We start from the raw sequence: 25,688 nt of genomic DNA on the forward strand, positions 1-25,688 counted from the left end.
ATTTAATCATTTTATGACCTGTCAGATTTATCTTGGGACCCTAGGGGGGTTGGTTGTTTCTAAAATCAGTGGAGGATAGGAATTGCAGAAGAGAAAACCAGAAAAAAAACATATCAATGCTGCAACAAATAATGTTTGTTTTGTAGACGTTCCTATGACCTTTTCTTTTATTCTTCCTCTGATCTCCATATCCATACAGTAAAGACAAATTCAGTCAAATAGAAGTAGCTGGTTGTTAACTAGCATAAAGTTCAAATTGTTTTGTGGCCCTTGTGGTTTTGGGGAGGGTTGACAGGTACAAAATGAAGGCCAGCTCAAGCTTCAGGAGACAAATGCGAGCAAAGAGGAATGGGGGTATGCAGTCCCCTCCCCTCCTCTCACCACGTCTCCCTAATGTACTTGTGTGTGTTGCCATGTGTCCATATTTCTCAGCTGAACAGACAGTGCGGTGTCTTTTTTCTGCTCCATGTATGAGCTAATGTAGTGCAGTGAGCTGAAGAGGTTACTATAGAAACTAGCCTTTGCTCACACTGGACATGGAGGGGGGTATTTCTGACAGATATTTCAACCGCATTTAAGTATCCACTCAAATTCTTCTTTCTTTTCTCTATCGCACACTATCAGAATGTGCTCTGTGTTTCAGATTCACACAAACACAGCTGCAGACGTACACACAAGGAAATACATTAGGAAAATTCTGAAAAAGGTGCAAGGACATAGAAAAGGCAACCTTTTAATGGGTCCATTATAAATGGCCACTTTGCGTATCAGCTGTTATGACCGTCCGAGCCTTATCATTTAAAATTAAATCTGGCAAACCGGCCAGACAAGAGAGATTGAGCCAATCTAAAACCCAGCCGTGAGAAATTGTTCAAGCCGGCAGCTGCATATTAATGCTGTTATTACTACAGCTTCTGGTGATGTCAATTTTCTCTTCATTTGGTTGTATTTAGCGAGTCTGACCAGTGCTGTAAGGGTCTACGTACCATTTGCACTGAGAAAATGGCAGCAGACAAAGACAGCTAATGGATATAAGCTTGCCTTAAGCTGACCTTTCTCTGACCTTTCTCTGTCACTGTGACTCGGCATAGATTTCTGTCTCTGACTGTCACAGGTTTCTCGCTTGTGCTTTACTGTTAGTCTATTACTGCGCTGCTGTTGTGTCTGCAGGTCTGACAGTGCAGTGAGCGAATATATGATGTAGCTGAAGAGGAAAATGGGATGAGAGAACATAAAAGACATAAAAACCAGATAGTTTAAGGCTAAATAATTCGGCACATGTGAGTCTTAGTATTAAATTGGCAATTAAGTGCTGAAAAAAATGCAGTGATATAATGACAATTCCTCACCAGGTTAGCCAGGATGTAGTGGTAGCTCTTTGCATTCTTGCCTTGTTCAACAATCTGGAGGGACAGAGGAGAAAGAGAGAATGAAATGCCTGTGATACAAAAGCTGAAGATTGGTTTGTGTGTGTGTGTGTGTGTGTGTGTGTGTGTGTGTGTGTACAACTAAGAGAGAGGTTTTGACAGTGCCTCAGCAGTGTACCTGGTACAGCGTACAGTACTTGACCTTGTGCAGGGCAGACAGAAAGTAGGTTCGCAATAAATCAGAGGAAAGGGAGTTAACATTAACATTCAATGTAATGTATATCATATATTATACAATATATGACTCACTTAACACAGATCAGCTTTAATACCTGAGTAAAAAGTCAACACATCAACAGATTACCAACTCTTTATAATAAAAGGCACCAAAGTAGCTGAAAGAAAATGGCAGTTCTGGAGTCAGACAGAAACAGCTACGAATCAAAAGTGCCCTCTCCTCTCCTCTCTCTTTCCTCCCCTCAATCCCGAGTGATGGATGGTATTACTGTGACAGGGGACAGACAGACAACATGTACTGCAGGGCTGAACACACACCCACTCCCATGAAAAAACAACATCTACCACACACAAACCGACCACTGAAATATTTATTATTATAATGTGAAACCACAAATAAAGGCAAACCAGGCCCTAAAACAACCAGAGCTGACCACTGAAAAAAGCAAGAAATTATAGTTATTACAAAATAAACAATTAAATGAAAGTAGGAAAAAAAAAGTTAAATTAGTTAATAAGCACTTAACGCATATCCTCTAAGCTTTTACATGTCGTAAAAGTTGCAATCAGTCATCAATTTGTAAATATAATTCTACTTTGCTTCCCTCCTCCTCCTCTTTTCCTCTGTTTTCAACATCGTTCTCCGGAGAGCTCTGATTTGATCTTCGATATAATATTTACATAACTTACGGTACTCTAGTTCCCTGAAACTCCATCGTGGTCTCACAACACCATCAAATAATGAAGTCTGTCAGTGCTGAACTCGCGCCTACACTCCATCTCTCTTCTGCCTGCGCTGCATGCTGTCATTCTGTAACTGCAGGCGTCACAGGTCAGCCGAGCACCGACGGCCAGGGCCGTTTGAACATCACAGAGAGAGGTGTGTAGTGTAGCGCCAGATTAGTTTATTTGTAAATGAAATGGGCACATTGGACATCACTTTGAGTGACATTTGAATATAGATGTGGTGTAAAATGGGGAAAAAATTATCCCCCGTCTTGCTGGTGGCACTCAAGGCAACTGTCTAGTTCGCCTGTGCCTAAATAAATAGCCGGCTGTACTGTACAACAAATGCATATGTGTATCTGTGTCATCACAGCATAGTGGGCAGTCACATAAACAAGGCCCAGTAGGCAGCACTTGTTCAAAGCCATGCACCATCCAATTAATAGCCTTAGCACAGCGGATAAAGGCCTCATTCCACCGTCTCTGTTCAGGAACTATGCATGACCTCACACATATTTCACTCCTCTTCCTCTCTGTGAGCATTTTTCCCTTGTGTATACTCCGGGGAGTGCACTCATTTTGTTTGTGTGTGTGTGTGTGTGTCTAATGATGCTGTAGGTCATGACAGAAGGTGGCATTTGTTATTAATGGTGACCCCCAGCACAAGGCGGGCCCTGCGGCCGAGCCCCGGGCAAGGAAAAACTAGAGGGAAAGAGGAGACACACACACACACCAGCACTGACACCAATACACCCGACACCGGGGGGAAAACACACGTTACTGCCACAGAGGGCCATCAAATGGAAATGTTTTGGTTGTGAGTAGCTTTTTAATTATACATGCAGATTTGAAGAGTCATTCAGAGTTCAGCCCCAAGAGAACGGGTCATTTTTTTGTTTCTCTGTTGGAAAACACTCTCTGAAACGTTTTTGAGGTAGCTCTTCTGTCACAATGAATGTTCTCCACGGAGACTACATCAACATTCAGCTTATACGAGAAGTCACCATCAGGATGCTGTCAGTGACATTATCGTAAGGGAATCTGTGTACTGTATGAGACGAATGAGCTGAACACCGGAGTGAGTTTAAAGGGAAGAGGAGGCAGAGGTTCTGTGTGTGTGTGTGTGTGTGTGTGTGTGTGTGTGTGTGTGTTTGTTTGAGTGCACAGACAGGGCAGTGTGGAGGCAGGGAGCAGATGTGGATGATTGATGGTGGCCGTCTGAATGGAGAACTTTTCAGGCTCAGCTCCTGTAAACTGGTGAGAACTGATGCAATAACCTTAACTGAAGACACCAGGCCATCAATAACATTCACACGGAGCAGCCACGGCCTACACATACAGATGGGGACTGTGAGTGTGTGTGTGTGTGTGTGTGTGTGTGTGTGTGTGTGTGTGCGTGCCATGAACATCATTAACGTGCATGTCTGCTTTTTGTCTTATGACAACGATGTACTGTACAAGCGACATCAACCAGCAAAACAATACTAGTATAACAAATGTGTGGATATTTCCGTGGATACAATTGTCTGTATGGATGAACTGGGTCCAGGTGCATATATGTGTGAATGTCATCAATTGACCCCCTCCCCTTAGACCCTTTTCTTGACAGACATTTTGACTTGTCATAGCAGGAAAAGCACAGTTGAAACAAACGATGGCTCAGTTTCATTAAGCGTCCCAGTAAGCGAGCATGCAAAATACCAGGATCCTGAAACCAACTCAATTAAGGCGTGCCGTCTGCTGTGAAGGTCTACAAATAACACTAGCGGAAATTGAAGCTCAAAACTTTTAGTAATTCTTTGAAAGACTGAGTACTTGATTTCAGACAGAGGTAGATAAACGCATGCTTCTCATTTCTTATCGGGTGTAGCTAGCTAGCTAATTAAGCTAACGTTAGCTACATGAGTTTATCTCCAGCTGACTCCGTATTTAAACAAGAACCCTAAAAGGGGTCTTATAAGGGTACTTGATGGCTACATGCTACATTCACCAGTTGATGATTAATGTAGAGAAGACACGGAAACAACTAAAGAAACAGCATTGTTCTTGTATTGCAGTGTAAAGCTAGTTAGTCCAAGTATTATAAATATCGTAAGGAAAAACATTTTTATTTTGTTCTAATATAACCCCGTTTGGCTACATAACTTACATATTTTTTTGTATTTTCAAACAGTATGTTTCAATCTTAGAGAAGGCTTTCAGGTTGAGGATTAACGTACAGTTGCGAATCGTACGCTAGCTATTGTATCTCGGGTAACAGGACAGAGTTGCTAACGTTAGTCTAATAGCATCAGCACTGCAGGTAGTAAGCCAGTTAGCCAGACATGCTAACGATTGTAGCTTACATTGGAGCAGAAACACTCTTTAATGTATTTCTTATACTTCTGCTCTTTTGTTTTTGGTTTAAGCAAGCCTAAAAAAAAAACACTATCCAAACTATTTAAATGCTAAATGAGTATAACTCCGCTTCAACATGCAGTGAAATCCATAGCTTGACAGACCTGCCCTGCCTAGTTACTGTTGCTAAGCTGTGATTGGGCAATCTCTGTTTGGGTGAGGGGTTTTGCAAACAGTCAATTGCGATGGCAAGATCTTTTCCCTTTCAACAGTACAGAGGTTAGTAAGTGATGATCCTATCACAGAGGAGCTGCCGACTCCAAATGCCCACGCTGCGTTATTTATCTCTCCTGTCCTTGATGCTCCAGGAGACTAAACACCACAGCAGACCACCAACCAACCCCCACTTTCCATTTATATATGCTGCTTTCTCTTTCTGCCTCTTTCCTTTGTCCATCTGATTAAAACATGCACAGCCTCGTTATGACGTGTGTGTTCTTTAAATGTGTTATATATGTTTTATATAAGTCCTGGTGCATAACATATTGGGTGGCTGTATTATGTTATGGGGTCGCAGTCATTAAACTGAAATTTCATTATAAATTGCAATTTAATTACACAATCCCCTATCATTGCAAAAACAAAGAAACGCTCTTTACCTTTTTCAGGATGCCAGTGAGCCTCTCAGTCTCACAGTCGATGATAATCTGGCCCTCCTTCCTCTTGTCCAAATCCTGGAACACTTTCAAGAAGGAGGCCTCCGTCATGGTCTCCACATTGACCGAGGTCACCAGCCAGTTTCTCTCCGCTGCTGTGTCCAGAACCTTCTGCAGCACCGACAGGCCTAGACACAAGAGTGGAGAAAGGTAAAACTCTCAGGTGTTTGGGATTTGCAGGAACTAAGTCCTGAGTGAACTGGAAACTGTGCAGGCATTTACAGCAAAAGTTCTGCAAAGAAGTCTGAGATGAATTAAGTGATGAATGACTAATTGGCGTTCTACTGAAAGCGATCTATAAGTGTCTATATTTTATTAGGCAGCATGAGACATAAATTATGTGCAAGTTAATCTTATAGTGTGTGTAGTTATATTACAAGCTGAAAGATAGATTAAAACAACTTGGGAACAACACAGAAGCCGTGCAGAAAATCAAACCACTCTTGATAAGCTTATCCATCAGAATCTCCCCTGTAGCTTCGGTGATGAAGTACAACGTGTGGGACAGTCCATTAAGCACACTGACACGTACAGGTGTGCTTTTCCAGCTCGTACGGCGCCAGGCTAAATAATCACCACTATCGCACTAACAAATAATCAGCCCGTGCATCATCACAGACGACACACTCGCAGCCAGCTTTACATCCTCCAAGCACCAATTACAGGTGGCGCTACTCAATTACAGTGTCACCGATACGCTGCTGAGACACTTGAGCATCATAGAGGAAGAGGTAGAGCAGCCAGTGAGCTAAGGGGCTCATGCTAAGACAGGAAATAAAAGGCGATTAGAGAACACATTGATCTTCAGCTCTGATTTACAATCTGACTCGCTGTTGTACTCCTTTGCTGCTGGCAGTAGACCAATCAGATTCTTCCTCACGAGCTGGCAGCCACAGTTGTTCCACAGAGTAAATAAAGTAATTTCACCCGCAGCAGACTGGCAGCCATTACCCAAATGAATTATAGCAATTACAAAATTTAGAAATGTAAACTAATGCAAGATGTGGCTGTATTTGTTTTTCTTCCACTAAGCTTGCAAACACTGTTATAGCCACTGTGGGCCTATACATGATGTGTTTTGCATATCCTCCATGTTTGTTTGTTCATGTTTATGCAGGCACTTTATGCATATTGAGCAAATGTACAAATGGCTTATCCACAACAACAACAACAACAACAACAGCACTAACCCTGTCAAAAGAAGAATGAGAAATACAGTCACAGCCTCTGAAAGATGATTGCCTGGTCTTATTAGAATGCACACCAGCTGCTCTCCAGGCAATTCACGCCGCCTATTTGACACCAGGTCATTAAGACATGAAAAGATGGATGGCGTTTCACCTCCACAAATGACCACAATTGCAGTACATGTAAATAAATGAGACACCCAAAAGAAGCGGTTCGGTTGATAAAGCATAACGGGAACGGGGAACATGGGGACGTATGGCACCTTTCTTTTCTCTTCCCATTCACTGTTGCTCACGAGTGAATAATTGTAGTCCTTGGTGCTGACAGATGTAAGTAGTAGCTGTGAAACTGATGATAGGCATGGGAGACACAGGAGGCAGTTAATCATGGCCACGAATAAGGCCAGTAGGTCCTGGGCAGAACGGACAACTCCCTTTGAATAGAGTCCGGGTGCCAGTAAAGGTTTCAGCACCACGGACAGCGCCATGCTATATAACCAGCAATCCCACTAAAACTTTTTACAAATCTTTTCATTCTTTTGTTTCTTCTTTTTGAATGATCTTACTTAGTTCCTAACATCTTCATGTGTTTATTTATTTGTTAATCTGGTTCTGCATTATGTACATTATGTTCTAGCACTTGAGCACACAGCTGGGCACCAGTCAAGACTAAAATTAGTGCTTGAATCTCATTAAGGCTTGGTGCTGAGAATATTCTGTATTATATCTGTCTACAGATCGACCTGGAGTCAACTTTCCTTAAATGTTATCAGTGTGGCCGGACTATTACATCTCTTATCTTTTCATATCTTCCATCTATTTTCCATTCCCTCCCTGCTTTCTTCCCTTTTTTTTTTTTGTCTCACCCTGTTTGCACTGACTATCTTCTCACCTTTTTAAATGTAGCTATGTCCCTATAAATCAGAGCCAGCCTGACAGGGAGGACTCGTGGGACTGGCAAAGGTAAAAATGGTCCTCCAAAAGCATCCTGGAAGAGAATAATATCATAATGGAATCTGGCTGTCATAAGCATCCTTCTGGCCAGAGGCAATACATGGAGACCTAGGTGCCATGCAATTGAGTAGAGAGAAAATAACACTTTGGGAAACCATTTCCTGAATATTGTTTATGATAGGTTTAATGGGCTATCAAATTTGTTTTCCTGTTCTTGGCTTTTGAAAATAAAAACGAGAGGCACTTGCGGATGCTGTGCGGTAAGACAGCAAGACAGATGTTAATAGAAAAAAGGGGGAAAGATATTAAAGCTCCTGAGATGTCAGGATAGAGACAATGCATATGGTAAATGTATATGTCCTTGTCCACTTCAGATAATGAATTAAAACACTCTTTGAAATATGAATACACATCTAATATGAATATATTAGATTAGAAATTAGATAACTTTTGGCCTTTTCATCGGTAATATTATCACAAAGTGCTTAAAAATACAATAAGATAAGATAAGAATGAGATACTTTGATAGAATATTTGAAAGAAGCGCACACACACACACACACACACACACACATACACCAGACAACTGCCTCACAACTGAATATGATTTTTTAAAGGCTTAAAATAACCCCGTTGGAAGGGTGACTACAGTGTAGTATCCAGGCAACAGAGGACTACTGATACGGATTCCACTGGCTCCATCCCACCATTCAATCACACAGGGGTGACCCTGCACGCACACGCACACACACATACACACACACACACAATCACACATACACATACCCAGCAGTTTGTGGGTGGATAATGAAGGGATCATAGAAGATAAAAAAAATCTGTGGGACATGTGTGGCGCTACGGCCATCACGCATCAATAGGACTAGAGTCCACTGTGAAATCTCCCCTGTCACTGCTCGATAGCGTGCTCCGCAGAGTGACACAATGAAATCTGTCTTTTAAAGCTGACTTAAGCCTGCGCACGTCTCTCACACAAGTCAAAAACATAAAGCACATTAAAGTTGCAATAAGCCCTCATACTGCATCCATGCAAAATGCATACACATATATTAGGTGTGCATGCTTTTGGGCACACACACACACACACACACAAAATAGACCCTTCATAGTCATGCTCCAAAACCAGCAACACCTGGGACAGATGGCATGGCATTCTGGGAAGGGTATAGCTGATTGGCTAGAGGGGAGAGGAAGAGGAGGAACAGGGGGCTGACAGGTGTGCTGCTTTACTTCTGTCTGCCTCTGCAGGAGTGTTGTTAAGATGCTTAAATTGAACGCTACAACACTTGTTGTGTTGCCTTTTTTCCTTTTTTCTCGTGGCATGCTACTGACAAAGGGACTGTTGCAACACGGGTTACTGCTGAGGACTGCTCAATGAAAAGCTTAATCTTTTGTTCCATTGTGTGATTTATCTAGTAGTGCAGTGCAGGTCAGTGTTTCTTTTCTGTGTTCTCTGTCTGCACAAAGACGGTGGTCTAAAATAAATGTTCTGATGGCTCCTCATTGCTGAATAATGGCAACGATTGACCCCATTGCTGTCGCCATGGCAATATGAAGACGGCTAATGGTGGCTGGTTTAACGACTGGTTGTGTCTTCATGTGCATGTGCTTTTTAAAAGAAACCCCATGGTGAAATGCTAGTATTTAAAGATGAATGAGGGCGATACTACATTTAAAATAAGTATCTTTATACAATGAATAATCAATTGAAAACCTTTACAATATTTGCTTCGCCCACTTCACAGTCACATCTTTTTATAATGATGCAGCAAAGCTAAAAGGGCATGTGTTCATCAAACATAAAGGGATTGTGCCAAACATATAGTATGATGTGAATTTAAATAAAGGGTGAATAAGTTTCCTACCTGAGTCAGAACTGTACATGTAGACAAACTTGGTCCATCCGTAGTGGTCAATCACTCCCACCAGAGCGTCCTGGAGCTCAGGCCTCAGCTGGATGACAAACTGGTTGGCCGTCTCGATGGGGAAGGACGGCGTGACGAAGCAGACATGCAGCGCTCCGCAGAAGGACATGAGCATGTTGACTGTCTTCCTGTCATACAGGCCAATGATGGCATAAACACCTTTGGAGAACTGGGAGCAAACTGCCCGAGAGAGAGAAGAGAAAACAGGGAGAGGGATGTTAGTCTCTGGACTAATCATGGAATATTTGTATTAAACTGTGGTGCACACCAAATGTTTGCACAATAAAGTATAACATGTAATAAGAATTGTAGGATTTTCAATTTAACTGCAACCAAATCACACTTTGCACAATGGAAAAAAACGTTTAAATCTGATCTCTCTTATTGTTACATGACGCCTACATTCTGTGTAGTTTTGTAATGATTGTAATTCATATTATGCCCTATAGATTTCCTCATGTAAGAGAGACAAAGATGTATTGGATTAAAGCTAAAATGATTAGTCACACAATCGATTAGACGGTCGATGAAAGCTTCCCCAATGTGAAGATTTGCTGCTTTTCCTGCTTGCTGCTATTTGAAGACATCCACTTGGGCTTTAGGAAATTATGATGTTCATTTCCACTATTTTCTTTATGCTTCATGAGCCAAAAAACAAATCAATTAATCTTGAAAATAATCATCATTCATCGATAATGGAAACGGTCATTAGTTGCAGCCCTATATTGAATGACATTGAAATAAAATTGAGCTAAACTGAATTGAATTAAATTAGATAATGTGGAAATTTTAATCATGCTTTTGTTTTTATTGTCACCTAAATGCCCACATGTATGTAAAGCAACTATACGTGATGTTAAAAAAGGGGAGAAAAAATCTGAAAACCTGACTGCGAAAAGAGATACCTGTCATTGGTCACAATTTGATAACCCTTTCAATTTAAACCTGAGTCATCACACAGTGCTTTTAAATTTCCAGTTAAAAATGGCTCTAATGGCCCATTCAACCACTCTGTGGCATGTTTATGCAAGGCTGGCCAGTTTGTCCATGTGTATACCACCAGGCTGTGTGTTTGTCATCAGTGAGAGGTGGAGGAGGTGAAGGCAGATTAGGAGTAGAGAGGTTAATCAATGCATCCCCGGGGTTCCATTGACATTTTACTGGCAGCAGGAGGCGGTTTCCATCCCTCATTTGCTTTTCTCCTTCGGCCTCAGTCCATTTCTCTTTCTCCCATTGTCTGTCTGTCACTCTGACTCCCTTCACACCCTCTAATATCTTAAAATAGCTCATTTATGTTCACAGTCTCCTCTTTGGAAAGGTATATTCTCTCCATGCTAGCATGCTATCTTTGCTCTCGCAGGTCTGGGCCTGGGCTATTTTCTGCCACGGCGATGGGTGGGCCTTACTTATCTCAGTATTTACCAAACAGATTGAAGTCGCTGCCTGTCCCCGCACGAGGGCCAGCTCGCTGCTTGGAGCTGAGGGAAAGACAGAGAGAGGATGGCCCACACCCAAAACGCCTAACCTGTCACAGACCTGCACCCTCCGGGCAGGCACGTGTGTGTGTGTGTTTCTGTGTGTGACGGAGATAGGGGGAGAGTGAGAGAAATTCAGCAGTATCACATAAAAATACACACATACATGAACACACACACACACACACATATGCAGTCTCTAGTGCTCCAAAAGCCTGGTGACTCACCCTACTTAAAGCAAGCCCTGAAATAGACATTTTGAGCCTCGCCACACTGACTCAGTAACAGAACTATCTTTCCTTCACGGTCTGCACACGCTCTTGCTATTAAATCGACACTTTCTCAGCTATTGCTTTCCACCAGCACACATTATATTTCCCCTTACAATTTTCTAGGACCAATTTCAGCGGTGGCCTCCATGTTCTGCCTGGATAAAAGGTAATGAGAGCTTGTTTGACTTTTTGTGCAGTGTCCCATTACTCTGCCCTACAGCAGGTTACCATGTGTCACTGAAAATGAGTCAGAATTTCTCATACCTACAGTATGTCTGTCTGACAAAAAAACCAAACAAACAAACAAACATGTAACATGCAGCCATGTGGCACGGACCTCCTGCTCCGAGCTGGCAAGAGAACCATGCGCTCGTCTAATTCGACACGAGCATGACACAGAACATTAGCGTAACTCAGCGGTCTCGGGTCTTGTTCGGGATGGCAGTATAGCAGGAGCGGCGTATTGAGTGTGTTTGTGTGTGAGCGGCTTGTTAGCGCCGCTCCACATGTGTAACGACGTTGGAGGCAGGGCCGAGAGACCTGAAGTGATCCTGAAGACCCCAGCAACACCTGTCCACCCTGGCACTCCGCGTCTCCTCGCCACAGTTACAGCTGCCATGGCGGCGGGACTGAGGTTGCCCGGGCAACGATCTGTTTCTCTGGCAGGGATTACAGTAGCTCAGAGCAGATGAAGTGGGAATTGTGAGTGTTTGGACATTTTGTCATAATTAGGTTTCCCCTCAAGGAATTAGCAAATTTGCAAAACTGACTTGGCTTCGCAAAGTCCTTAGATAATTTCTGAAATAATGGAGGATCTGCAGCACATTTTTATTTACACTCAAAACAAACCATAATCATCTCCAAAAGTCAACAGAATTCTTCAGCAAATGCATACACATGATGCAGGAAGCTCACTGGAGCAGTCTCCCGACTTCAGATTTTCACCCTTTCGAAACTCTTCCTATGAATGAACAACAAGTTGATTTGCATTTGGTGTGGCCAAAGAGTTTCGGGCCGCAGGAAAAGAGAGAAAAAGCTCAAATCCTAAAGGGACTGATGCTTGCACAACAGGAGGAGCTGTCAGAAACAACTCACGCAGCTACTGTCTTCCCTGTTCTCTGTTTCCTGTGCCCCTGCAGCTGTTGCTCTGCTTAGCATGAGCCAAATATCAAATGACAGACGTGTCTGTGCCGGCTGCATAAAGAGGGCGTGTTTGTGACAGTTGTTCCTGCATCTGAAGTTGTGGATGACGGGAGGGTTGCTACGGGGTGGTAGGCAACGCTGCATCCTGCATACTGCCCATGAATGTTTATAGCCCAGTGCAAAATGCTACTGGGACATTACTGGTTCACTCTTAAAAATAACTTGAAATAACGATGGTGATGATGACGATGGTGATGATTTTAAAAAGGGTTAGTTTTTTTTTAACCTTATTTGGCAGATTCAGAAATAAAAGAAACAGAATCCATCCATAAAATATAGACAGTTTTTTAAGTTGTGGACATGGAAGAATATCCTGATACCTCAGTGACATTTGACTGGGCAACGCGTAAATACAGGTCAATTTTAGCCAGATATATTGGCAAACTGCATCAGTCAAAGGTGTCAAGGTGCCCTTGTGCTGCTCACCAACCTGCGTGTAGAACTGTGGTATTACACGGAGCAGCTCCTTCGTGTGGGTGTGTGTGTGATTCTTTTTTCAATAGCTCTGCATTTCTTGATACGCCAAGAAAAAAATAAATCCATACAGTTGGATTGATTTGTACCGAGTGCAGTCACAAAACAATTTTTGAAATGTATTTTTGGGGGAGGAACAACCAGGATTGCAAGAATCAATATGAGGAAGGTATTTTGAGTGTGGTGGCAGGGAACACACATGTACTCTGGACTCCTGGGTTTACTGTGACCGCATGCAAACCACATATTCTGATAGGGACGTTATATACATCATGTGCCTACACAAACACACACACACACACACACACACACACACAGAAGGAACACAGGGTTTCTACTATTTTCATCCTCTGGGACTTGCATGCCATTATCCTGTGCAACATTAAGGTCAGCAGTACAGAGGGAATTTCACAGCTGCAGGGAGCTGGATTCAGCTGGAGGGAGCGTACTGATTGGAGGGTTCTTGTTCAGCCATCCATAAAGGTCCTTTTTTAATAGAGCCCCACTTCTGAGGACTGACTGGGGTCAGGAGACTCCACAAAATTAAGTTGCTCATCTTAACCACTGAACAACAACATGCCATTCTCTATTCTGGGTATTTTTCTTGTGAAACCCCAAAGATCTCTGTTTTCCAAAGGTATGAAATAATGTTTTTTTTTGTTTTCAGCATCAATGAACAAATATTGTGGAATGGAAGAGTGACCAACTAAATCCAGCCCAGCTTTCCTCCATCTCAGCATAACCCTGCCAGACTGATTCCAAGAGTCACACAACACCATTGTACAGTGAGTCTCAATCCTACTACTTCACCTGGGTTTATGCTGTCCATCCAATGTCACCTTTACACCACAAGACCACAGAATTCAGATGGATGTCTGAGGAGGTCAAATCTGTTCTCTTTTTCAGTCAAAACTAGTTGAAAAATGGGGCACAAGAAAAACTGAGGACCCTCTAGAATAGGGCTAGAACTAGCTATTATTTTATCAACTAATCTAATTTTTTCATTTTTCAATGAATCATTTAGTCAATAAAATGCCAGAATCTATTGAAAAATGCCTGTCACCATCTCCTTAATTTCAACCACCAGTCCTAAACCCAGAGATATAATCATCATGATAAATATGTAGCATTTTCCTGTTCAGCCGTGTTAGCGTCATGGTCTAAGGATTTCAGGCTGAAATATCTCAACAACTATTAGACGGATTGCCATGAAATGACTTTGGTGATCATCTGACTTTTCCTGTAGCGCCACCAGCAGGCCAAACTTACCCTGTCCAAATGCCTACCATACTAATGACATTCCCATTAGTCTCAGCAGTACTTTATGTGTAGCGCTAATTAGCAGATGTTAGCATGCTAACCTTCTCAACCATAAGATGGTGAACGTGGTAACCATTATCCCTGCTTAATATCAATCTATTTGCATTGTCCTTGTGAGCATATTAGCATGCTGACACAGCTCAAGGCATTGCTGTGCCGATGTATAGCCTTAGTCTTATTGCTTGATAATTGGTTTAAAAGATTAGTCGATCATCAAAATTGTTGTTGATTCATTTTCCATCGATCAGTTATTCAATTAATCAACTTCTTCCACTTTAATCAATTGTTTCAGCTCAGTTTCTGCTTTTCTTACATTGTTCTTACACCCATCCCTGTGCTGTCAAACAATCCTATGGTATATATATATAGGCTATAGGTGCTTCTATGGTGTGGTGTGGGTTAAGGTGCCAACTGTGAACCGGCACATCCCTGGATCGTGTCTGGTCGAAAACCGTTGTTGCATGTCATTTCCCATCTCTCTTTCCCTTCATTTCCTGTCATCTGTCTACTGTCAGCTTTCTAATAAAGTTATAAAATGCCCCCCAAATGAAAAAACTAGTGCAGGTATGGAAACAGGTATTCATTTTGGATGGCATACAGTTCCTTTATTTAGCTGGCTAAGACTCACATTAACAAGCTAAAGTAATCTCTTCCATATTTTGTTTAAGGTATCCTTCTGAAAGATGAGAGCGCTGACAGGAGCAGGGAGGCTGCTGTCACATCAGGCAGTAATATACACCACCTCTACAAGGGTGAAGGGTCACTCAATCAACCATGGAGCGCTTTGAGGGGAGATAAACATATCTGACACCAGACACTGGAAGACGCACACAATCATCCACCACTCAGCCACCCCTGGCTAATAACTGTCAGCTGATGTGTGTAATAAAAACAGAGAGCATGTTGTGATCCCTCTGGTCCCATCCATCTTCCGGAGAGCTAATCAGCTATGTTAATGAGAGGCCGATGTTCGATTCACACACATACACATGCATTCAGGACGCGGTAAGGGTGCACGCGCTCCCTGCACCACCTTGTCAATAAAAAAAATGTCTCGCTGGTTTTGACAAGGCAGCACCTCACACACAGCTTGTGCTTGTGAAGAATCCCTCAGGTGATGGGGTGGGGGTGGCCTTCTGCGTGAGCCCTCCAACACAGCATGACTCACACAGTGCAATCAATCTCCTACTATTCAGAGGACGGGGACCCAGGGGACGAAACCGTGGATCTGCATGAATGTCTCCAGACATGACTGAGTAGGAGGGTTTTTACTGTGAGAACAGATTTCTCTGGGATCTCCTGCGAACGACGTGACATGTATTCTGGAGAAGATGATTCATTCAGTCATAATGTGTCGATGTACTGCGAAGAGATTATTTCATCCGCGCATATTCTGTAATACTGAGTCAAGAAACGCAAAACAGGTTTTAGAGGCTTTTAGGAGGCGGTGGGCTTTGCCTCACCGCCTTTCTACCTCTCGAGAGAACCCATATGCTCCATGGGGTGTTGCACTCCAGAGAGGTGTGCTCGCTGTTCCCCGGTATGAACAGCTTTAGCTCCTCAAGCTTAAGGGAGATTTACTACCGGTGCAAGAGCAATAAAATCGTGTTTATGTCTGCTGCTACCGGTGTGTGTGGCAAAAAAAGAGAGACAATAATAGAGAAAAGGGAGGAAAAGACGGATGAGGTGAAGAAAAAGTGAAGAAAATAGAGAAAGAAGGCAGACAGGACGAGACTAAACTCTTGAGCTTCCACCGCTGGGAATGGCAGTGATCAGAGCAGCTGACCAGCCAAACAGATCTTAAATTAATGTCGGGGAGCGCTGGATACTCATGAGAGATTACATTAGATGAAACGGGGGTAATGGAAGGTTAATAAGGATGAGCCAAAAAAGCGAGCATGTCTGTGAAAATGTAGGTGAGACAGAAGACAAAGCTGGTTGCCGGAGACGAGGAAGAAACAGAAGCATTAGTGTATGTGAGGATGATAGCGAGACCGCTGCGAACAAAGAGAACAGATGCCAGCCTAGCAGTGGGAAACACAGGGACCACACGGCGAAATCTAGATTTCTCCTATTTCCTCTAAGTAATAAAACAATGGCACCGCGTCGCCTCATTAAATGGGTAATCGAGGGTGTGAGAGCACCCCCCTCAGCTCCGAACATATCTCTCCCTTCCTGTGTCTCACTCTCTGAACTCTCTCACGCTAGGCCATTGTCTCTCCTCCTCGCTGCTTCTCGCCACATTTCCAATCTGGTTTGCCGCGGAGCCTCGCCGCCTGCTGAACAAATGCTTACCTGGGCAGCGGGTCAGAAACCCAGCCCAGACCAACTCCTGTCAGGGGGTATGGAAACTCCAATTATCTCCTTAACAATCATCCCTTCGCAATTATCTCCCCATCTGCGTATCAGTGTCGACAGGTGCAGAGGGACGGTCCGGCTCACACACACTTTCATTTCTCTGACAGAAGAAGTGATGGAGGTGGATACACGGAGCAAGAGGAAGCAAACACACAGCCTGCATGCTAATTCATTAGGAACTGCTGTATAAATTAGCAATTGTCCTCAACGAATTCCAGCCGAGCCACGGGGAAATGAAGTGTTCATAATAGACCTGAGCAGAATCTCTGAGTGCAGCCAGAAACATGCATTTTCTTACTGACTAGAGCTGCAAGTAACAATTATTGTTATGGCTGATAATCTGTTGATTATTGTTGTGACTAATCAGTTAATCTGAAAATCTATCCAATGTAATGAAATACTGCAAAATGACCATCATAATTCCCCAGATGATTCCCCAAAGGTTTTTACAACTAACAGCAGCAACACAGTGATATGAAGCGGAAATTGGTGGGCAATATGGATAAAATCGTTTATCATGGTATATATAATTGATATCTATATATATTGTGATATGGTAAAGTCTTTGGAAAATCACTTGAGAATCTGTTTAGAGATACAATGACCAGACAGGAATGTCAATCTTTCTCCACATGATGATGCTGGTGTGCATGGGGCTTGTAGTAAGATCTAAACCATTTGGAGGGTGTGAATGAAGAATGAAGAAATTCATTAAACAGTGTGTTTATCTACTATAATGCTAGCATGCACGGCTGACTAGCTTACTACCTAGCAACGCTAATGTAGTATGTCATTAGCTAATCCCCTCAGGATTTAAGACTCTTTTACAGGGTTCTCCTTTCAAAACGAGTCAGGGAGTTTTTAACCAGCTCTCATGCCGCTAATAAGTTAGTCAGCCACAACAAAATATGCTTTTCATTTCAGCTGGCAAAATCCACAGTCACCAGCTAGTCACCAGCTCAACCACCATTATCTTCAAACTGTCCTGAACAAGAACGGAAAGATGGATACGCATAGGTACACATACGCACTGAGGGGTGCGGGGTTTGGTCATGTACACAATGATGTACACTGTAAATCCAATTATCGTCGTGCATTATCATCCTGCTTTCTCATTTGTAAAGTCTCATGGTATATATTGTCTTGTTTTTCTTTTTGTTTGTCCCGTTTGCTTCTCCAACCTTCAGCAACTGTTGCAGGTCTTGTGTCATGGCAAGGCAGTCACTTAGTACCGCGAGCATCTGCGCGGCTGTGCAGATGACAACTTGTGCTGTCAGCGTAAGAGCAGTTACACTATGTCACACTGTTTAATATGCTTGTAGGCTTTGTTCCTCATTAAAGTACACAGAAGCTCCTGAGATGTGCTGTATGACAAAAGAGGGACTCCGCTTCTGTCTTATGCTGTAAAACCATGACAGCTGCCATCATCCGGCGCTCGCCCCTCCACCGCGCAGCGCAAATCCTGGTCCTCATCCCCGAACACATTGTTTTCTAATTGCCAGCCCCACACGTCTCAGCTCAGACCTCCACCTCCCGGCTGCCATCACCTCCAGGGACGGCAGATTTGTTTTAAATACTTGGTGAGCTTCTGTGAATACAGAGAAGGATTCGGAGCAGGCTTAGAAAGACAATGAGGAGAACAAATAGCAACGGAGTGGACACAGCCGTCAGTAATGTGTGTGTGTGTGTGTGTGTGTTCAAGTGGTGAGAAGTGTGTGTGTGATAACGACGGGTTTCTTGTCAACCCAACAGAATTGTCATACCTCAAGGCATTCGATGGCCATTGGGGGTCACTTTTATGTGGCAAGTGGTTCTTAGAAAATGGTCATACAGAGGGTGAGGAGATTAAATGACAGGTTGCTTATGTTCTCCTTCCTAAACATTTCTCTCTTCCTTCACCCCTGCCCCATGTGCCCACCCCCCTTTCTTTCTTTTGCAAAGCAACACAGACACACACAACCCACAGAAACAATTTCTATCCCCCTTCTGCTCCACACTCTATCACTCTGCTGCTTGGGGAGCAGTTTTGGCTGATCTACATTGATTGCTATGGGCCATTCTCCATCCCTGGCGCTCCGGAGCAAAAAAAATAAAAAATCCAAGCCTTCTCATTCATCAAACCAGCACCTGCCAGACTCCAGCCCAAGAGAACAACCATCAGTTTCCTTTTCTCCCCCCATTCCCTTTGTTTTCTCCTTGACAAATAACTGTCATGTCCCAAAGAGTCATGGGGGAGCGGCGATCTGCTTTCGTCCGCTTTTTTCAATAACACATTGAACACTCTGTAATCTCTCTGAACATGCATGCACTGTGGAAGTCAGTCGCCACAGCTGTACCTCAATGACTGACACAGTGGCTACACAATCACATACAACACCCCAGAGCTTCACTGACACCAGCCACCGGGTCTGAAATTGCGGCTTAACCTCCACCCCCCACCCTCTTCCTCTTAGCACTTACATCCCGGTTGAGACTCTCCTTTCTGGGGTGTTGTTTGCTCCTGGAGGGGGGGGTGGGTGGGAGGGGGTGGAGCGTGTATATAAGAAAAACAGAAATAAAAGTCTCCAGGAGAAAGACATTTCTTTTTTAGTTTCTCCAGGCAGATCTTATAGAGAGCTGAGTATTTTTAAGCATTACAGTCCTTAACAGAGCCAGTTCAATTTTCTTTTTTTTCTGTGGGTTATTATTACACATTTATGCTTGTAACTCCATGGAGTGATAGCTTTGGATGTGCTGCATTGAATAATACATTAAATGCATCTGCTCAAGCTCTGTCTCTTGTTAGCTATTGTGTGTGTGTGCAAGTGTGTGACCACAGAACTTCACAGAGCAGTCTCACATGCTCACACACATTTGTATTTAGTAGTCGGTGCAAGAAACTACTCTGATGAGGAAAACGTAGGCCAGGCATGCAGGATATTTCCAGTTTATTACAATTTGGGATTTGTTTTTATCGTTTTGGTTACGATAACATCGTTCTCAACTCATTAAAGCAATTGCTGGGTTCTGGAAACACAGCTACATTGCTACAATGAAGCCTAACAGGGATAAAAACAAAAAACACAAGCAGTCAGACAAGCATACAGTTTTATCAGTCACTTAATAAATACATCCAACACCATGAAAACATAGTTACACCTACAATGTTTACACTCGTTAGTAAATATTACTGGCATCACTGATATTATAGTCTATTTCCAATGTTCAACAACCCCTGGACTTGAGCTCTACCTGTACACTTTCTCTGTGACATAGACCTACATACATCCCATCACCCGACAGTAATGCTCTAGGCCTGCCCCCCTCCTCTCATCTGTGCCGTATTGATTGGCTGGGGCCGGCCTCTGTGAGGTGCTCAGTTAACCAACTCGAGGAAATACGGCTGCCTACGTCGCCGTGACAACACAAATGGTCTTTTCCATGATCACTAATTAGTCTCTAATTAAAGGTTTATTATCAGGATGGCTGAACTGGACACAAAATCCAAGTTAGTGACTCTTGAAGCTCAATGTACATCTAATTCAAAATTCCACAATCTGTTGCTAGGCACAATATTCTGCAAGCAGATCTTCAACCAAATATAGCCAAAGCTTAGCCTAAATCTCACCACACACAGGACATCAAAGAGAAAAGTAGATACTATAGCCGTGAGCCTGCAGGGGATTTGACATGAAGCTAGCGATTCGGTGACGTCCTTATTATAAACCAAGTCAATAGCAGATTATGGTAATGTGATATCTAACTGAGGGGAACAGTGACTAATGTTCTCCATGTACACACAGCATCCCTGGTTATTTTTAACCACTGGAAACATGTAAAATGAGCCAGTCCGGCAAGTGCTTTCATTGAAAATGTGAAAACAAAGGCGCATATAGAAAAAGAGCCATGCTCCACAAAAGTAAGTGCAAAAAAATACAGTTGTTCAACCACTTCATGACTTGGTTTGTGTATGCAAAAGTAAGACAGCAAACAGAGAAATGCAAATTAGCTCCAGTATCCTGCTTCACATTATGCCGACAGCATTGCCATCGTCATTACTATCCTGATGACTCCGCAGGCGGGAAATAAAATTAATCACTTCGACATCAACATTCAATGTTTCCGTCTATTATGTTTTGTCTTCTCTCTCCTCTTTGTTTTCTCCTTCACCTTTGCCCTAGTCCCTGCTCTTTAGGCAGGTGCCAGAGAGGGAGGGTGCACGGCATGTGTGTTTTTGTGAGTGTGCTTGTGTGTGTGTGTGTGGGGGGGGGGGGGGGGGGCCTTGCTTCTGGAGGAAGTGGCTAGTCATAAGAGCCAGCTGATGAGTATCACCCTCATCCGGAGCTCCATTCATCCCCGTGCACAAGGGCCCATTCACCCGCTGCTTTTCACGCTTGTGGACCCCCGAGTGCCCCGGGCACGTTCCCACACTCGCACACGCTTACAGAGGTGAACTGTCACTCACCCAAGACATCCTACACAGATGCTAGAATGGGCAACCAGATGCAGGCACACACATACACACACACTCCTCCACACTGGCATACTAAATAAAAACCCAGGAACAGGCTGCTTTTCTCATCTGACTCATTATAAACAGGCCCCGGAGGCCTTCTTCTTCCCTTACAAACATGTCTCTATAGCCTCCACATCCAAATACTCTTTTAGAACGAGTGACACACAGCAGGAAGAGGTGTCACTTTCATTTTTGCCGTCTCCCTCCGCTGTGAATCCTTCTGACACGCTTGTACCACAGCCCACCATCATACCCATGAACCGCAGTGATATGCATGACACCATGAAGAAAAGATGTCATATTTGATGGCAGCGCGCGGGAAGACTGAAGAGGGGGTGACTGGGTGGAGGGAAAATCTGTGGATATCCTGCAGTGCTGACAGTGGCTGGATCCAGTTAAGCTCTGGTAAAACCTGAATGTTGGCGGTGCTCCTTGATCCAATAATCAGTTTCAAGTGGTTTCCTGAAATCTCTCAGGCCAGGAAATGTGATCATTTGCAAAAATATCTGCTGTCACTCTTTCACCTAATTCTCTAACAGATTTTGGATGCAATTCTGCCAATGAACTGAATAAAAAGACAGGTAACAGAAGGCCTATGAGTCCAAATCACCATACTGTTCTTTAACAGCCTACTGTAAGTACGCTGCTAGCTCTCCATTATTGTTACCCCCCCCCCAACACACACATACTGTTATAGGCACCATGTTTGATCCACTAGCAACATCCCTGGAAACCATCAGCAGCAGCCTGACCCTCATATTCACATCACATTCCCTTCTGAGCATTGGACCATCTCATTAATGAGGGCATCTTGGGTGTGTTTACATTTCATTACACAGCTCTGCCCGGCTCCAAGGCCTAAATGGCTGGGGGTGGTGGTGGTGGTGGTGGTGTCTGCCTGGGGACTGTCCGGGCTTCCAAATGTTTTCAGCAGCTCTTGTGTTGTGTTTTTAAAAGACATCTCAGCAAAATGATACACTCTGTAAAGCCAACTCTGGACAGAATGAACTTCATGAAGTTTTTATGTGTTTTTATGGACAGGTTATGAGAATTACACTAAATAATACGAAAGTGCAGGGATGTCTGCGCTGTACTCTGACAGAGTAAATTTCCTTTTAGTAACAGTGTTCAACATTCGGCAGCAGCCAGCACTGAATGTCTATAAATCTGCGCGAGTGCTGTTGCACATAATGCTTTATTTCCAATCCAATTCGAAGCTCATAACTGAATCTCCGAAGAACTGCTACAACCACATTACAATAAACCTCTGTGTGGAAAAGGCTCCCAGATGCCCCGATATGAACATTCATTGGCCAGTGACTACCAATCAGGTCGGGGCGTTACAGGTAAATTCACTGAGATAGCTCTTTGAGACAGTTAACAAGCAGGTGTTCAACTTGTTGGATTTTTAGTTGCAGTTTTATTTTTTAGAGCGTGTACTGTCGTTTAACAAACGCTGCATTTATTCCATTGCTGCTCAGAGTACGCGATAGAAGCTGTCTTCTATGTATTTTAAAGTGTAAATTCTAAGTCTCCATATCTACACAAGGACTGGATTATATATATGTGGTTATTTGTAGGGGTTTGCTTACATTAAGATGAATGCTTGATTTATATCATCTGTTTTATATACAGAGCCACACACTAATCAACAAGTGGACAAGTGGAGTGTGTTGACCGTGTGGTGACAGTATTCAATAAACATCCTAGAAAGCAATTGAATGCCTCGTCCCTGATCTGACGTCTGTGGATATTCAACATACCAAAACACAAAATGTAAAGGTTATAGAGAGTCAGGTGCTAAGGTTCAGAATGTCATCATGCCAGTATTTTCTTTCTTTGTAATCTTTATAAAACTGCATCAGGTCTTTTTTCCCCACCCCTGTTTACTCTGTGAGCTGCGACAAAGCCAGTGGAAATGGAATAAAGAGCAGTTTTCAAATGTCTGTCACTAAGTCACACCTGGCAGAGAGAGACGCCATAGTTGTCAAAGGGTATCTCCTGGAAGCGTGCGACTTCACTACAGTGAGAGCGAGGGAGCCATGGGCACATTCAGAGGAGTCGAGGATGGAATGAGAAAAAATGCGGCTGAAAAGCCTCAAGGGCGACAAAATCTTGTCAGAATACAAAGGAGGGATAAGTGCAGGGTTAACAAAGAAGAAACAATTTACACTGGCATTTCTTTTGTGAAGCTCAGACGTGGAGTTATTGTTTGGCCGGCATAATGGCACACATTATCACCCACAGCAGAATGGCGTACCCTGCTCTGACCAACGACAAGGAGTAATGATTTTGTTGGCCATAAATCTTGCATCCCATTGCCAACATGCTGTTATCTTTAAAATGTCACAATTATTCTCTCAGCTCTGTCTGTTATAAATTCATACACTAATCAGATCAGAGAGGTCAGGCAGGTAAGCCTAAAGTCCTCAAAGTTGAAACAGTATGTAGACCTAAAGTGGGTGCGTGTGCGCACGTCTTTGTAAATGTTTTTTTTTTTTTTTTTTTTTAGGGGGGGGGGGGGGTTATAGTGTGTGTTCTGCAAGAAAAAGATAATCGGACAGTGATCCGTGGCTAATGAGAAATGCATTTCGAGTCGTCTCCCCTCTTTGTTCGCGTCGCCTGAGAGCCCTGATCTGCGCTCTGCCTCTTTGTTTGCTGCCTCGCTTTAAAGAAGGACAGGCGCACAGGGATCACTGACTCCTGTACAGCTGTGAACCCTGATGTTATATGACTGCAGGATGTCTGCTGCTGCTGCTGCTGCTGCTGCAGAGGATGCTTTTGAAACCCCCGTGGCTTCCCCGGAGCACAAAATCACGCTGCAATCACGCAGAGGAAAAATAAGTCCTCCGCGGTCCCACGCAACAGTTAAGATAACCTACGAACACACGCGAGTCTTTGCAGCAGGCGTATGATATATACGGGATTATAGGCTGCTCAAGGCTTTACACCCATGGAGTTATTCGCTCTTTACGAAGTCGATAAACACATTTGAAGGGATGGAAAAAAAAAACAGAGCGAACGCCGAATATGGAGAATGCCAGCAAATATAATCTGCCTCCAGCGAGATGATACTTACAGGCATATGTCATGGAGAAGCTGTTCCCCATCTTGACCATATCCACCTGCGGCACCAGTTTGGGGATGTCCTGGTGGTGAGACAGGGCGAAACGAAAAACCTCATATTCGTGCGATTCGATTGGGAACAATCCTCCTGTTGAGCAGCAAAGAAGCAGGAGTTAATGATGGACAAAAAAACAAAACAAAAACAACAACCACACAGATGCAAATAAATACAAAAAAAGAGACTTGAAACAGGTTTTATTGCCGAGACAAAAGGTCTGACGCCATTCTCACCTATATTGATGTTACTTGGAAAACTTGAGCTTGAACCCAAGCACATCCCCAGTAAACTGGTGTAGAGGATGGTGAGGCTTCGCTGCATATTTCCTTTTGCATTGGCGAAGGGAAGAAGAGCCGAAATCCGAGCATAGGTTCTGTAAGTTAAATTCCCCGCTCCTGTCGCCCCCCGTCAGAGCGGCACTCACACACCGACATCGGCTCAGCAGCGAGACACTGGTCGCAATGGCGAGGAGGAGGCACCTTTCTCTCTCCTCGTTCCCCTCTCTCTGCTGATGCTCTCGCGTCCTCGGCTGCTGTGGTACGAGACGGAGAATGACTTCAGCAGAAGCCGCACTGCAAAAAAATGTGCCCGTCTCCAAAAGCTGTTGAGCCTCAATGTCAATTAAAGAAATACAGTCTCTTAAAACGACAGACTCCCCCCCCCCCGCCTTAATTCGCTTGTTTTCTTGTTTGCTTCTTTGGAGAAATGTCTGGAAACAAGTGTCACTGCAGGTGGAATATGAGCAGATCGCTCATAGAGGAAATGACATATCGACAAATGGCAAACATTCCTATAAAAGCTGTTTTGCACAGAAAACAAGTGACATTATCTCACCTTTTTGAAGGCTGTCCTCACCTCCCAAAAAAAAGGAAAGAGACCACTTTCTCGCTCACACTGACTAAATGACTTACGGGATGAATATTTTTTGCAGTGTACACCCACAGGTCCCTGAGGGGACGCGCGAGATCTCATGGATGTCCATTCACTTTCCCGCACTGCAAAAAGTATCCATATTACTATCCACAACATATTCATACTGTGCTTTTATTTTGTAGTAAATCCCTGAAGTGTTCAGGAAAAAAAAGAAGAAGAGTTCATTCAAAGCTCCTCCTGCTGGTGCTGGGTACTGATGAAGGTCATGTGATCTGGCCGAAAGCTCCAGACCAGCTACTAAATGGACCCTCTGGTCAGGCTGTTTTCTCAACTGCTGTTTCCAAATTCAAGAGTGAACTTTTGTGTCCCATTGCATGGTGATGTACCACTACTAACATCTCAATATCAATACAGTTAACATGTACACAGTGCTTTCACATATTACCAGTTCCAAGTCCTACAGTTTCAGCATGATTAGTGTAAGAGAACGATTAGAGGTCTTAAGACAATATGAGTCATTCTTGCCTGTTCTTGGTTCTTGGTAGAAGAAAAAAAATGACTGCACTTTGTTTGCCACCTGGGGATTGTGCTTTTGATATCACTGGGAGCTGGAAGCACATGGCCATT

At 43.4% G+C, this 25,688-nt stretch overlaps 1 protein-coding gene across 1 annotated transcript in view; it reads right to left on the reverse strand.

Moving 5' to 3' along the window:
- Positions 1 to 24,509, reverse strand: part of gria1a (glutamate receptor, ionotropic, AMPA 1a) — a 58,549-nt gene extending 34,040 nt beyond the window's left edge. The window contains exons 1-5 of the mRNA XM_070913023.1: positions 24,422 to 24,509; positions 24,144 to 24,278; positions 9,408 to 9,647; positions 5,327 to 5,511; positions 1,350 to 1,403 (exon numbers count right to left, since the gene is read on the reverse strand). Coding sequence (XP_070769124.1) covers positions 1,350 to 1,403; positions 5,327 to 5,511; positions 9,408 to 9,647; positions 24,144 to 24,278; positions 24,422 to 24,509 — 702 coding nt within the window. The remainder of the gene's footprint in view (positions 1 to 1,349; positions 1,404 to 5,326; positions 5,512 to 9,407; positions 9,648 to 24,143; positions 24,279 to 24,421) is intronic.
- Positions 24,510 to 25,688: the final 1,179 nt, after the last annotated feature.

This window comes from Enoplosus armatus, chromosome 10 (genome assembly GCF_043641665.1).
Source record: "Enoplosus armatus isolate fEnoArm2 chromosome 10, fEnoArm2.hap1, whole genome shotgun sequence".
NCBI lineage: Eukaryota > Metazoa > Chordata > Actinopteri > Centrarchiformes > Enoplosidae > Enoplosus > Enoplosus armatus.